General features: G+C 36.3%; 1 protein-coding gene across 3 annotated transcripts in view; it reads right to left on the reverse strand.

Annotated features, from left to right (window-relative positions):
• The window catches only part of col25a1 (collagen type XXV alpha 1 chain), a 158281-nt gene that overhangs the window by 48048 nt on the left and 94546 nt on the right, over positions 1-15687 (reverse strand). For 2 of the 3 annotated variants that reach the window (XM_083542267.1, XM_083542266.1), the window contains exons 1-4: positions 9479-9499; positions 6745-6771; positions 1971-2042; positions 472-588 (exon numbers count right to left, since the gene is read on the reverse strand). In XM_083542267.1, the coding sequence (XP_083398393.1) occupies positions 472-588; positions 1971-2042 (189 nt within the window). In that variant the 5' untranslated portion in view covers positions 6745-6771; positions 9479-9499. Of the gene's footprint in view, positions 1-471; positions 589-1970; positions 2043-6744; positions 6772-9478; positions 9506-15687 lie in introns of those variants that run through there. The other variant, XM_083542268.1, reaches the window with a different exon arrangement.

Here is a 15687-nt window from a genome sequence, read left to right on the forward strand (position 1 = left end):
TTTATACAAACTGTGTTTTTTTTTCTGAAATTCTTAATTTTCTAAAGTGAATAACTGGAAACGTAATAGATTGTATGATAAATGAATATAGTGATCTTGTCTGAAGTAGAGCAATGCTTAATATATTTCTTGCTTGCGCCAAATCAGAGAAAAATAACACATTTGCATTTGGAATATTTTACAAAGGTTTAGAATTTAAACATTTACTTTTAATTTCCTTTTTTAAAAGTTTCCTTTTTATCTTTCTCTAAAAAGTACAATAATTAACACACTGCACCACTGACAGTATTACACATGTAAAAAGTTATGCTTAGTTGAAAGCAAAATAATGTTAATCGGTTACTGGTATACAAACAGATTGTTGGAGACAGGAACATGTTTGAGATATGGGATCGAGCATGTTGTAGCCAGTGTTTGTTGCACCTTGCCTTAAAGAACCTTTTCTAATAAAATAATTCTAGAAACACTCACTGGTAGCCCTGGAGCTCCCCTCGGACCATCCTTCCCTGTGTCTCCTGGTGGTCCCCTGGGACCAGGAGGACCTGGAGGTCCAGGAGGTCCTGGAGGGCCTGCTTGACCCTGATCACCCTGATACAAATAATGCAACATAATATTTGTAACAATGTAGTCAGAGCTTGAGATAGTCTTCAGTAGGAATGAAGATAATTCCAGTAAATGAATAAAAAGGCAATGTAAATAGTTATCATGAAGAGTGATTATAAATCATCGAGTAATTTAAGTCAGCTAAGAACACTATAAGACAGCAGACATGATGTTAGCCTTCTGTTTTAATCCTCTGATTTAAGGCTGTGGTGTACTGCTTTAAAAAATTCCTTGCTGCAATTTTAATATGTAACTGCTTATAAAGATTTCCATATTAGTCTGCAAGATATTTGTATTTAATTACAGAGCACAGGATAAATTTCTTTATTATTCTTGTACGCAATGTACCAAATTGTATGCACTATTTAGTTTAACATTGCCTCAAAATAATTGACCTCAGAGCATGACGGTTGTTCATGATTTACTTCAATCATGCTCTCAATTTATTATTTTGTTTTCTCTAATTAATAAAATAATGCCCATGTTTTGGTTAAACTGTGCTGTCCTTGAAAGGTACCAGGTAAACAATTTAATTAAATGAATAACCTGACTAAGCAGATTAACTATAGCTCGTTCGTAAGTCTCCATTAAAGACAGAAATGTAGTAAATGAAATATATTGGCATATATTTATAATTGGATGTGCTGCAGAAACATAAGGAATCGCACTTAGCTCCTGCGTCATTACAAGCCGACTCCAACAAAGATATTAAGGCAGCATGCGAATTACAGGCACCAAATTAGATTCACTGTTCGACACAATGCTCCTGGAAACCTACCAGAAAGCCGAGAGGGCATGTTGTCCTGTGGCACAAATTAACCAGAGGTGGGCACAACTTTAGTAAAACTGAAACTGAGCATTATGAACTTTGATTTAGTATTTTGTGTCTGTTATTAGACTAAATCATTTCACAATTTAGTACATAATGAACATGAAATAAAACATTTATTTTGGTCTCTCCAGGGCTCTGTGTTTAATTTATCAATGCAGTCATTCTTTATTAGGTGGAACATTTTGTGTTTAGTGGTAAACTCTGTACTTAACATGCATTGATAGCTCATCTGGGACAAATGGACATATTTTTTTATTGACTGCTTATATAAAATCAATGTTTGGAAGTTCTCTCTTTTTATGTAATTTTCAAGGACATTTAAATGACTTATTGCACCATTAATGATTTTCTTTGTAGACAGTTTAAAGCAAATGAAAAAGAAATGAGTACTCTGTAGCTATAAAGTTCTACTGAAAGCTTAAAATGATTGCTAGTTATTACTGCATTTGATTCGTTGGCCAGGCAGAACCAGAAGAATGAAGATGAAGGGAAAAACAGGGCACTACTGTGAGAGAAGAGTGAGGTCAAGCACTACCTTAATGAGGCGACGCTTAATGAGCTGCTGATCAGCAGAAAGAAAGCCATGATTGATCTTAGGGAAGACCATCTGAGCAGGAGTGAGAGTTCAAGAGGTCGGAGGTCAGAGATTGGAGAAGTTGGAGAGGAGATAGTTGGATGAAGTCCCCAAAGAAGGAGAAAGTAAAAGAAATAAAAAGCATAAAAATAGATTAGATCAAGTGGTAGACTGAGGACCAAGTTCAGCGCCTTCAAGCATGAGAAGAAATCTAAATTTTTCTGATGTCTGGACTATATTTAGCCCCTGAGGTCTTAATTACCACCTCTGGGTCTTAGATGAACTTAGAAATCATCAGCCCTGAGAAAAATGTCAATTTCTTCTCATTGAATGCACTGTCAACACTGTAATGCTTAGTGCTAAGCCAGACTCCAAAAGCTGCACACACTGTACTAATGTTTTTTTTTTCTGGTCATTTAAAGATTGATATAAATTTAAGGGAATTATTGATGTTTTTGACATTTACAAGCATTTAAAGGGAGAGAAAGAGAGAGAGAGAGAGAGAGAGAGAGAGAGAGAGAGAGAGAGAGAGAGAGAGAGAGAGAGAGCGATCTGAGGTAAAACATAGACATTCACTCATGTGGTTACTCTCCAGAGCATATTTTGGCTTGTAAATCAGGATCCTGTGTATAATTGCTTAGACATTTCTTTTTTTTAAACCAGCATTTTAAGTCCATCGTCCTATATCTCACTTTATACAGCAGAGGTTCTCAAAATCTTTCTACTTGGCATAAGTTATTCTTTGAACTTCCAGATACTGTATCTATCTGTTCTGCATATTTTACAGTATATCAAGGATTCAATAGCAAACCTAGTTCCTTTAAAAAACACTTGCATTCTTGAGAACCTCTGCCATATAGTTTACAGAAAATAACTTTTTTAAATTTCATTTGGGTTGCTGGCCGTTGAAAATAAAAGCCATTGATTGGACTTGATTGATGAAATCAAGTTGTTTTCAACTGGCTTCAGGTTTTATCAGTTGGTCTTGTTTGACAAACAGTGTGAGGGGTTAATCTCAGTGTGTAAGCCTTGGAATTTGGCTGAGCAGCTTTGCCACCTAAACAAACCTTTACAGTCAGGATTTGATTGCTGTGTAATGCAGCCATGGAGGGCACACCAGGAAGTCCCTGAAGACAAAATTGCATAACAAAAACAACAACCACAAAACATGATAACATGGATTGTGTACACCACTACACATGTAAACTAAATATGTATCACTGTCAAATTCAAGGGTAGCAGTCAAGACATAGTGCCCATATGGCTGGTCAAAGTGCATTCAACCTAAAATACCAGACTTTCCATGTCTGGTGCATGACTCTGTATCTGCCTTTGAGTGACAATTTTTTTTAATGGTTTAAATGTTTATTTAAAATGAAATGATTTTCCAAGAAGAAATGAGACCATACTGTCTTTTTAATAGCTGCTATGTCATCCCAACTCAACCTAAAAGTCTGCTATATATCTATTGAAAAAAAATTCCAACAATTAGCTGAACAGTGGTTTTTATATAGTATCATTAAAAAAAACATGGGGAAATACCATGTTTATGGGATATTCCATCCATCCATGTTTGGGAAGTAATTGAAATGGCATAGGTCATTAAAAAAAATAAAGCTCAGGAAACAGCTGTCTACTGTTTCAGCGTATAAGTGAAGAAGATACTCTTTCAAACAAAATTATAATAAATCTAGATAATGAGACATTACTTCAGAATGAATTCGTAACAACCACAGACATCCTGAGCGTGAAACTGGGAGCAAGCTCAAGAGGATCACGAAGAGATCATCTGACAGAAATACTGTCTGGGCCTTTTGAGTTATGTAGCACTCCACCAAACCTGGAGTGTTGCCTTTTCTTCATTCTGTTAGTTTTACAGTAAGCTTGATCAATTTGCCTGATCAGTGCAATTTGCCTGATCAGTGGGACTTTGCACTGATCCCACAAAGTCAGTGGGACTTTGCACTGATCCCACTACATTTTATAAGAAGACTGTGTCTAATATAAGCTGGGTTTATGTACCATTAGTTTGGCCACAGGGTTGCACCATCAACCTCACTGTAACTGTCCCTGTGTTGCAATAATGCCCTTAGCAGCGAGACATAAAAAATGTCTGACATAAGTTGACCAAAGAAGAGTTAGTTTTCACTTTTCTCCTTAGGCAAGGAAAATAGGCTTCACATTTTCAAAGAAGATTAATTTCAAAATTGATATGGAACTTTACAGTCTTCCCAATTTCAGTGCATATATGAAAAAATGTAATTGGTGAAGAATCTTAATTATCAGCATAAAGTTTCTTTTAAACTGATATCAAGTGCTACTGCTAATTTCATTTATCATATTTCAGGTGCAAAACCGAGCATTTGCAATGATAAAACTCAGAACTGCTCGTTACATTAATGATGGCATTACACGTATGTATAATAATTGGCATTTATATAACGTTTTTCCCTCTTCAGCCAGTTAAATTAAAATGTAAACTCGATTTTTATTTTGAAAATCAAATTCTTTTAGCCAAAGTGTTTATGCCCAGTTTGATGTCATTCGCTACAAGCAGATTTGAGCTGTTTTGTGTTCATTGAGGTTGCATGCCGCAGCAGTGCTGGAGTTAATGTTCCTTCTACTTATCTTCTTCTTTTTTGTCCTCCATTGCACAGAGACAAATGTTTAGTTGCCATGAAATGATCATCTATATTTTAGTGCAGATGGTTTCAATAAATTTAAATACGTGTATTGATTGAATCCTGAAGGTGGCTCGATGTCCTTGGCTTGTCATGTGTTTTACAAAACTCATCAGACTGATTTTAAATCAGTTTATTTTTAAAGACATCTTGGCTTCTGAATCATAGCATGCAAAAGTCTTTGTCCTGGAATAGCTTTTTAGATCTTTAAAATTGAATAATGCTTCTGACATTTGTGGAGAGATTTCATACTGGATAAGTCCCAAGATCTCAAGTCCATTGCAGTAAAGCAGCTAATCTTGAGTTGTACATCTGTGGAATTACACGAAATAAAGTTTCCAGGACTGGGACTTCCGTTTTTAGCTCTGAACAAAAAGCCTAAGAAAATGTATTTCGACTCTGAAAGACGTAATGTACACACTTCTTAGTACAGAACCAAATAGCTGATTCAAGTTTGATTCAATGACTTCTATTCACTAGTGGTTGCATTATTTGCTGCTGATTCACTCTTTGGCTTTCTTTCACTCTGTCACTCTTTGATAAAATGGGTAGAAGAGACATGCTATTTTGCCATTTTTCCACATCATCATTTCATTTAAAAATAAAAACTGATGTATCAGGTTTAGAGTGCTGCTTAAAATAACTAAAGTAGAAAACTAACCCCCCGTCTTTATAACTTTTTTTATAATATTTTCCAAATAATTTGTTGTGCATTTTTACACATGGCTAATCAATTAAATATTACCCTACTTTAGGAATGTTTTTACTCTTTATATACAATTTTTTTTTAAATATTGGTTTCCCATCTCTGCTCAGCACATTAGTGGCATAATTGCCACTTGAAAAAATTTAATGATTTCCATACTTAAGATGATGTTAACTTTCTCAAGATTATGAGTCAGATGGCTTACAAAGTGAGCACAGTGCGCCTTTTTCTGGAGGTTCATTACGCAGAAATATTTTGGATATTTAGCACTCCTGTCACATAAATCCTCAATAAGTGTAGTTTAGTTTGCGAAATGTAAATCATTCACATCATCCATCATCTTATTATCCAAATACTTCGTTATAAAATTATACACCGTACCACACAGAACTTACCAAGAGCTTCTGTCTGTGCAATAACTCATAGTAAATGGAAGAAGGGGTTTTGTGGTCAGAGTATAAATCTCATTTTCAAGGGGCAGGAGTCTGACAGAGCCTCAAAGTGATACATAGTAAACCACAATCAGGAAGTTGGTATGAACTTGCTTTTACACAATTCAGGGACATAAGTGAAAGTGTCACATGTGATAAAGATGTTAGATATTGGGCTGATGGCTACGTTCTGTCAACACAAGTTAACCTCAATGTGTACCTGCACATTGAGCAAACTAATTTGAGACACTTTTAGTGCCTGGTCCCCTTCTGGAGTCTATCCAAGAGAATGATGGATATAAAGAAAAGTCAGTGAGTAACAAAGAGTAGGAGAAGAGCAGGCACGTAATGCAATGAAGACAGATAGACTTAATAAGTCGGTCACAGTTAGAGGACTCCTTGCAAGCAGATATTGGAATGAGATATCTGAGTGATTTATCCAATAATTTGCCAGCTGTGGCAAAGCGTGGACTTCATAATCATTCTCTAAGAGATGCGAATTTATCAAAATGTCAAACAACTGGGATGGAAATAATTACGTTCTTCCAATGAGCTCTCAGTCTTCGATGCTCATATGTCATTGTGACGTAGAAAAGCTTCAGCTAGATCAAATTACCATAAACTCAGTCACATTTGTTTTTGTTCCAGGCACTCTTCCTATGTTGAGGGCAGTCAGTCCCATAGTAGCAATCAGAGGGCATTGACCTTCTTTAATAGCTACCTTAGGTGTTTATAGTTCAACTCTCCTGTGTGTACTCCACTTATTCTATGTAGAGCTTTGTTGTGCTTGGAAAGCTCAAATATGCACTTAAAAAATTAATAAATAAATAAAACACATTTGAATTCCATGCACTTAATATCTCAGACATAACACAGATTTATCAACACATCAGTGCATGCTATAGAAGGCCACATACCCGAGGTCCCTGGTCTCCTTGATCTCCCTGTAATAGAAAAGCAAAGTAAAAGAAGAATACAATTAGATAACATCATACATACAAATGGACAGAGAGACTAAAAGAGGTGTATAACTATGACATGATTCAAAAGTCGCCGAGGAGGAAAACTAATACCAGCATCCCCGAGAATTCATTGTGGGTGAGGAGAAAATCGCTTATCATAACACAGAGCGATTCCGGCAGGGGTTTGAAAGGAATGCTGAGGGGAAGTGTGATTTTGAAAAGGGAAAATGTATATGAGAGGGGGTTCAAGTTATTCTTACTGTGGTTAAAAACAGGAACAACTGCTGTACCACATTTCAGGTGGCGGCTTTTTCTCTATTAGAGCTAGAAGAGACTGCTACTGAGCAATGACCGATGTGACTTAATGACTAGCTTTAAAAGGAATAACTTTGAAGTATGGAGATTAGAAAGATTAACTATGGACCATATGTGACTTTTGTTTTTTATATTTATGCAGCATGTCAACCCTAACAGTAAGCAATGTTGATTGATTATTTTCACTATATCATTTCACTCAGTTTACCAGGTTTGTTTACTGCAATGCAGAAGCAAATGGACATTATTTGCAGTGTATAATTCTGATCCATGCCTACTGACAACAGTTTAACACTAAGCACGAGTAGAAGTTTACTTGGCTAGAGCAATCTGTGTGTAAACAGTTATAATGTGCTTATATATTGAGTCTTTCAACCCTTTCATCTATTCAAAACAGGAATATCAACTTTACATGGATTTCAAGTGAATTCACTTTTCACCACTGATAGTCTTGCATATAACCTAAACATAACCCTCAATTTATGACATTCACCAAATTGTATATGTAAGTTGTAAATGTGGTTTATGATAAAGTGATGTATTTATCTATATTTGGGTCATAATTCATAGTTTTATTCCTTCGCTGGCTTATAGGTTTAGAGGTTTTCAAAATGGAGCTCTTGTTTAACAAAGCAACAAAGATGGGGAAGGAGATGCCAACAACATGTATTTGAATTAGCCAATTAGCAATCTAGGCAACTGGCTTTAACAGGTAGGTTGAAAGATGTCAAATTTTCATGGACCAATCTGCAGTGCAGATGTTTTGGTTCATAGTAAATATAATACATAGTACATAGTAATATAACAGTTTGCAACTTTTAGCTAGATTACCAAAACCTTTAACATGTCATAACAGGATTTGTCATGGGTTTTACAAATACAAAATGTATCTGTGATGTAAACTGTTAAGATTTATGATGCATTGTGCATTGAATCAATAAACTGAAAAGCTGTAACATTTTCAGCTGCAACACACCAATCTTTTGTTATTTTCCTTTATCAGCACTTTGTATTTTGCTTCTTATTACCACCTCATTATCACCCAATTTATTAATTTCCACACCACCAGCTTGTTCTCCCCTATCACATACATGGCTAGAGTTATTCTGATTTCCACCCAAGGCTCACTTAGTCTATAAGATATGGCATCACCAGGTTTTTGAATGGCATTTTCAGAAATTAACAAAGAATAAAAAACTAATACAATTTAATTAGGTGAAACTGGCTGAAAAAGCAGTGGAATTATATCAATATTGACAGCAGCAATGAAATGTAATGCAGCATATAATACAACAATTGAACATCCATGCGGTAAAATCTCAAAATGTTACAGTCTAACCAAGCACAGGATGATTTTGCACTTAATCACATAAATACATAATCCTGTGTATGAAACCACCGTTGCTAAATCCCAATTTGTACATAGTGTGCACTATTTATTGTATGCAGTATGACTAAATGTGAGAGACTATAATTTATCATAGGTTATCCACATGACTTACAAACAGACTGTATGTGGCACTCCATGCTATGCAAAGTTATTGAGCTGGAACAGCTACACAGACTGGGTTGCTTTGGACTTGAGGGGTTTGTGGTCAGCAGATTTCAACAAACACTAAATGGCAGTGACTGGGCTAAGACAAGGGTTGATTTTTTTTCTAACTTAGCAGCTCTCCATTATCCACTTCTTGGAGACAATTCCTTAAACCCAAATTTCCCAGTGTGCTGCATGTCCAAGGTCTTAGACATGTTTATGCATCTTTTCAAGGATTATACAGGCTCACAGAAAGCGACATGATGAAAGGCAAAGTTTAAACTTTTAAATGTTCTTTCTTGTCTTTACCTGAGCAAAAACAGCCTTATTAAAGGTGTCTCTGTTTGTGAAAAAGTTACAAATGGAGCCAGCTGTTGATGGATTTGGAGTTCTCTTCACCATATCACCTAAAGGTGCAAGACTGTCATCAACAACCTAAGCAGTGTGAGTAGAGAAAACCTCACATATCAGCAGGATTATATTCTTTCCACAATTTAGCTCCAGTGGTACCCATTAATCACATTGTCTATAGACTAAAGAGAGTGGTAATACCTTAGGCTTGACACTTTTTTCCTAGTGTTTTATAGTGGGATGCTTGGTTAAGTGCTTGATAAAACATTAAAATGATTTCAGCCAGGCCTTGTGTTAAGGCAATAATGCAGTGTGCAAATTTTTTCTGAATGCTAGAGCGTGCCTAAAATGAGGTTTTTTTTATATTGACATCTTAATATATTGCTTTAATCAGAAACAAGATGGAGGCATAAAATAAAATGTGTGATGAAACATTGTCATAAAAACAGTGATGAATAAGAAGGCAACTGCCAAAACAATGATGCTTACCTTCTCACCTTTTGGACCTGGTGGACCCTGTTGGGGGTATCAAAAATATGTTAGGATATGTGATTATATTCTCTATAGATTTTCAAAACATTTTACATCAGAAAAATAGCCCTTATTTACGTTAAACATTGCGTGGAGTGGCTAGGATTGCTGTCTCAAAACTCCAGGGTTTTCAGGTTTGATCTTGTTTTTGGTTACTATTGTTATGGAGTTCCACATGTTCTAGGTTTTACGCTTTCTTTCTATCATTGCCCTGGCCAGGATAAAGTGAGTACTAAAAATAACTAAACTCCTGGTATCAGTTATTTGGTACTACCAATTCAGATCATAGTTTATAGGACTGTGGTAAAACCTGCGATGTTGTATGGATTAGAGACAGAGGCATTGAGTAGAAGACAGGAGGTGGAGCTGGAGGTAGCAGAGCTAAAGATGTTAAGGTTTTCGTTGGGAGTGACGAGGATGGAAAAAATTAGAAATTAGTTTATTAGAGGGACAGCGCATGTAGGCCGTTTTGGTGACAAGATGAGGGAGGCAAGATTGAGATGGTTTGGACATGTGCAGAGGAGGGACATGAATTATATTGGTAGAAGAATGCTGAGGATGGAGCCACCAGGTAGGAGGGAAAGAGGAAGGCCAAGGAGGAGGTTCATGGATGTGGTGAGGGAAGACATGCAGGTAGTTTGTGTGAAAGAGGCAGATGTAGAGGACAGGGTGGTATGGAGACGGATGATCCGCTGTGGCGACCCCTAATGGAAGCAGCCGAAAGAAGAAGAAGAAGACCAATTCAGATCACAATATATTAACTAATAAAGGGAATGTTTTGTACATTATTAGCATTTTCACTGGTAATAAGCTCTATGCCACAGTCATGTGAATTGTCATTTAGAAAGAAAACAGCTCCAGGTCACATCCAACCACCTTTTCTCTTAGCTTCAGCTGCCACATTTAACCATGATTTTAATTTGCAATCACTAACTTTAACAGCTTATTGGCCTTGTGTACTTGTTAACAGCTCCCAGTGAACAATTTCTCATAAAAATTTTATTATACATAGATAGCTGGACACCCGGAATATATTTGACTGGATATAATTTACTCATCCAAAGTGTCTGTGCCATTCTGCACAATAAATTACTTTATAATGTTTGATTTTGGTGCTGAGGTGGAAATTCCTTCGTTCCCTATTCTGTGATGAAAATGACTGTGAGAAGGAAGCCTCAAACACATGTGCCTGGGTGTTGTTGTGTTCAGAATAAAAGCCTTGACGCAGAGGAGGTGATGGCGCAGCCAGACACCTGCTATCCGAAGCTGTTTCCTTCCTCCAGGGTTTCTCTTAGTCTGCTGATGTGTGTGGTGACAGCCAAACCATATAGGAATACCTACTAACACCTTACAATGTTTTTCATTAAAAGAGTAGGAAATTGTTGTTTACTAATTTCATGAGGTAAATGACCATATTAAATGAAATTATCCTCTTGTAAATGCTCATGGCTGATTCAACACATGTACCCAATTTGTTTAAACCAAAGAAGAATGGCTCAGAATTGTGTCTCTCTTGTTATTTGTGGGAGCAAGCTTTTTTTTGGCATTTGGCATTTTCCTTTTAAAACAGTGTTGCCAATACCTAAGTCGCTTCACCCTGATTGTGACATTTCATGGATCGGTTCCAGCAAATACTACATCTGGAACTGTTCTCTTCACTCCTGAACACTACACAGCTCTCTCAGTAAGAGAGAAGGTGTGAATAGAAGCACAGACATGATGTTAACCTCTATCTGGGCTGTATCAGGCTGTGTCTACCGCATGAGCACAGATGTCCATCAGAGATAGAAGGAGGCATTCACATTACATCCATTACCCTTTAGTGTTAAACAAACACGTAACAGCAGCCATGTCCATGGAGGATGAGCAATTGTTCTCTTCTAAATTGCATATTGATTTAAATGTAGGTGTTTTTTTAAAAGGTCGAAGCATAGAAACCCGATTGCTGAAAATTAAAATGTCTAATTGCATGTAGAATTCGAGAAACTAAAAAGGAAATTCAAGCCATCATCTATATCTGCTGTATGAAACTTGTTAACTGTAATCAGATCATTGTGCAAATGACAAAAGTCAATAAAGCTCTATAATGAATGTACCAATGTATATTTAGGATGTAAAGAACTTTTCTTTAATCAAAATTTTCTTTAATAAAAGAAAATGCCTTTCTTCCACCCTACCAGAAGGCTGTGCTATTTAGTGACATTTGCAATTGAATACATTTTGTGCAGATAAAACCAAATAGTTTAGGTAAGTAAGGAATAAAAGCCATTACATGGCCTCTATGAAAGGGCTTCATGACCAGAGCCAAAACCGCAAAGAACCAAGAAGTGTTCCCCACAGCACATCTGATTAAGTAGATATCCTGAGTATTAATACAAATGGGATCAATTTTCACTCCAAATCTGTGTTTTTGTAAGCACTCTTATGTCTGATCACTTTAGCCTAAGCTTAGGTATGCAATCTTATAAAAACCTTTTAATGACTTGCTCAGTTTGGCTTGGCTCAGAAATTGTTTCAAACAGACAGTGGACTTAGAGATCATATCAGATATTCAAATAGCACTGACCAAAGGTTTCTGCCTGCACACACAAGGCTCAATCTACGGCAGTAGAAGTACCAATCAAATAAAGCAAGCAGTTTTTTGTGAACCTGTTCCCCATTACTTATTTTAAGTCAAAATTGGATTGAAAAATAAATCAGTGATATCATCTGTAATGTGATCAAATATTTTATTTCAATTACAGTTTTAAAATGTTGTCTTTTGGTACAGTGAACCCAGGTGCAGAGTTAGTTGAGCTGAAAACTTGTGTAGGTTAAGTTGGCTCACATATTACTTTTTTTCCTTTTGGACATTCAAGCATACCAATTAAGGCATTTTTGCTGACTGTCAGACTGTCAGACTGACTGACTGAATGACTAAGTGACTGACGTTTCAAAAATGAAAGCATAAGTGTCACTAGGTACATTCATTTAGTATATGAAATTACACGCTTAAGTCTGCATTGACAAGAAAATTATGCAAAAAAATAAAATAAAAAATCTATTTTTACTTACACTGTTCATCATTAATATTGCCCAAAACATGACAGTGCCTAAAATTCTGCCCTTGTCTGTTTAAAATACTCTAAACAGTTTAATTGACAGGATGCTCCTAATGTAACCTAGGTTACAGTGAGTCGTTGCTTTTCCTGGAGATAATTTTATATCTAACTGATCCACTTTTAATGATCAACAATTTGTGGATAAAGCAGAGAAGGTGGACTCTATATTTCACATCAACAATACATGTCAACAAAAAAGTTCTTAGAATTTGCAAATGCAAATCTTTCACAAAAGGTTTAGTTAGCATGGCAGATTGGAAATATATTTTTACATTTTGCTCTGTTAAAAGTATCTGCTATTTATAATGATGCAGTTAAAGACTGTACAGAGCTAGATCAAAAACAGAAAAATACCAAAAGCTAAAAAGGATTTTGGTAGTACTGACCAACATAAAATTGATTAAAGAAACATCCTCATGTCTTGCACAAACTCACCAAACCAAATGAAATAAACAAGTTCAATAAACAATTTTGCTCAAATTATTTCTCTCCTGAATGTGGTCAAGCATTGGATATTATTACCACATTTGCTGAATAGGGTAGGTTTAGAATTGATCCAAACCACACAAAAAGAAATACACAAAACTACTAGTCATTTGCTGATTACAATTCTGATTGTGTTTCTGCAGTTTTATTTTAAACATCTGGAGAGGCAATAACATATGTTTGGGCCTCCATATTTCAGAGTTTAGTTAAAATATATATGGAGTTAGCGGTCATTCTTTCTCTGGGAAACCATGTCCAGAATCATAAGTCTCAGTAGGCATTTTGACCTGTGCCACCATTAAGTGTTACCACTTGTTTCTTTCCAACAGGTGAACATAAATTAGATAACATTTTTATTCACTCTTTACACTAGCAAATGTACAATCAGTACTTTCACACATATGAGGAACTTTCATGTTGCACAGTCATCCGTGCTGAAGGATGCCTATCCATCTATTCTTTCATTTATTTATTAATTCATTCATTTGCTTATCCATCCTTCATCATTAACTGCTTCATAGGATTTAAATTATATCCCAGGATCACTGGGGGGTAAGAATACATTCTCCATGGGCACCATTCTATTTCATTCCATCATGTACATATTCAGAAACTCAATGATTCTTAATAGTAATTCAAAGAAATAATTCCAGCTCTACTGGCATGTTTTGGGGTTGTAGAAGAAAAATTACTGTAACTATACAGATACAGGGAAAAAAGATTTAGTCAACCAAAGGTAACGAGCATTCCTTCGGAGCTGTAAGGCGCACAACTCTACCATAGATTATAATGAGAAACACACTGGAGTTTATTCACCAGTTATTAAAAGTTGCAGAATTATCGGGCAGAAAACATATATATATATATATATATATATATATATATATATATATATATATATATATATATATATATATATATATATATATACAGTGAGGAAAATAAGTATTTGAACACCCTGCTATTTTGCAAGTTCTCCCACTTAGAAATCATGGAGGGGTCTGAAATTGTCATCGTAGGTGCATTAGGCCTGGAGACTAGGGGTTTAGGTCTGGAGACTGGCTAGGCCATGCCAGAACCTTGATATGCTTCTTACAGAGCCACTCCTTGGTTATCCTGGCTGTGTGCTTCGGGTCATTGTCATGTTGGAAGACACAGCCTCAACCCATCTTCAATGCTCTAACTAAGGGAAGGAGGTTGTTCCCCAAAATCTCGCAATACATGGCCCCGGTCATCCTCTCCTTAATACAGTGCAGTCGCCCTGTCCCATGTGCAGAAAAACACCCCCAAAGCATGATGCTACCACCCCCATGCTTCACAGTAGGGATGGTGTTCTTGGGATGGTACTCATCATTCTTCTTCCTCCAAACACGTTTAGTGGAATTATGACCCAAAAGTTCTATTTTGGTCTCATCTGACCACATGACTTTCTCCCATGACTTCTCTGGATCATCCAAATGGTCATTGGCAAACTTAAGATGTGCCTGGACATGTGCTGGTTTAAGCAGGGGAACCTTCCGTGCCATGCATGATTTCAAACCATGACGTCTTAGTGTATTACCAACAGTAACCTTGGAAACGGTGGTCCCAGCTCTTTTCAGGTCATTGACCAGCTCCTCCCGTGTAGTTCTGGGCTGATTTCTCACCTTCCTTAGGATCATTGAGACCCCACGAGGTGAGATCTTGCATGGAGCCCCAGTCTGAGAGAGATTGACAGTCATGTTTAGCTTCTTCCATTTTCCATGATTGCTCCAACAGTGGACCTTTTTTCACCAAGCTGCTTGGCAATTTCCCCGTAGCCCTTTCCAGCCTTGTGGAAGTGTACAATTTTGTCTCTAGTGTTTTTGGACAGCTCTTCGGTCTTGGCCATGTTAGTAGTTGGATTCTTACTGATTGTATGGGGTGGACAGGTGTCTTTATGCAGCGAACGACCTCAAACAGGTGCATCTAATTTTGGATAACAAATGTAGTGGAGGTGGACATTTTAAAGGCAGACTAACAGGTCTTTGAGGGTAAGAATTCTAGCTGATAAACAGGTGTTCAAATACTTATTTGCAGTTGTATCATACAAATAAATAGTTAATAAATCATACATTGTGATTTCTGGATTTTTATTTTTAGATTATGTCTCTCACAGTGGACATGCACCTACGATGACAATTTCAGACCCCTCCATGATTTCTAAGTGGGAGAACTTGCAAAATAGCAGGGTGTTCAAATACTTATTTTCCTCACTATATATATATATATATATATATATATATATATATATATATATATATATATATATATATATATATATATATATATATATATATATATATATATATATATATATATATATATATATATATATATAAATTCCCACAAAGGAGGGACATGTGTGTAAGCCAGATGAAGTTTCTCTGTCTACAGTTTTTGTAGACTTTGTAGTGACATTTCTCTTCTGTGACATCTCATCATAGCTAGGCCAGCTGAAGCCTCAGATCAACTATCACATGCACACCACCATAAAATTGATGTGAGTCAGATACCACCACAACCTTCAGGCTGTTTATGTAAAAACAAATATGCATCTCA

Source organism: Silurus aristotelis, assembly GCF_946808225.1.
Source record: "Silurus aristotelis genome assembly, chromosome: 5".
NCBI lineage: Eukaryota > Metazoa > Chordata > Actinopteri > Siluriformes > Siluridae > Silurus > Silurus aristotelis.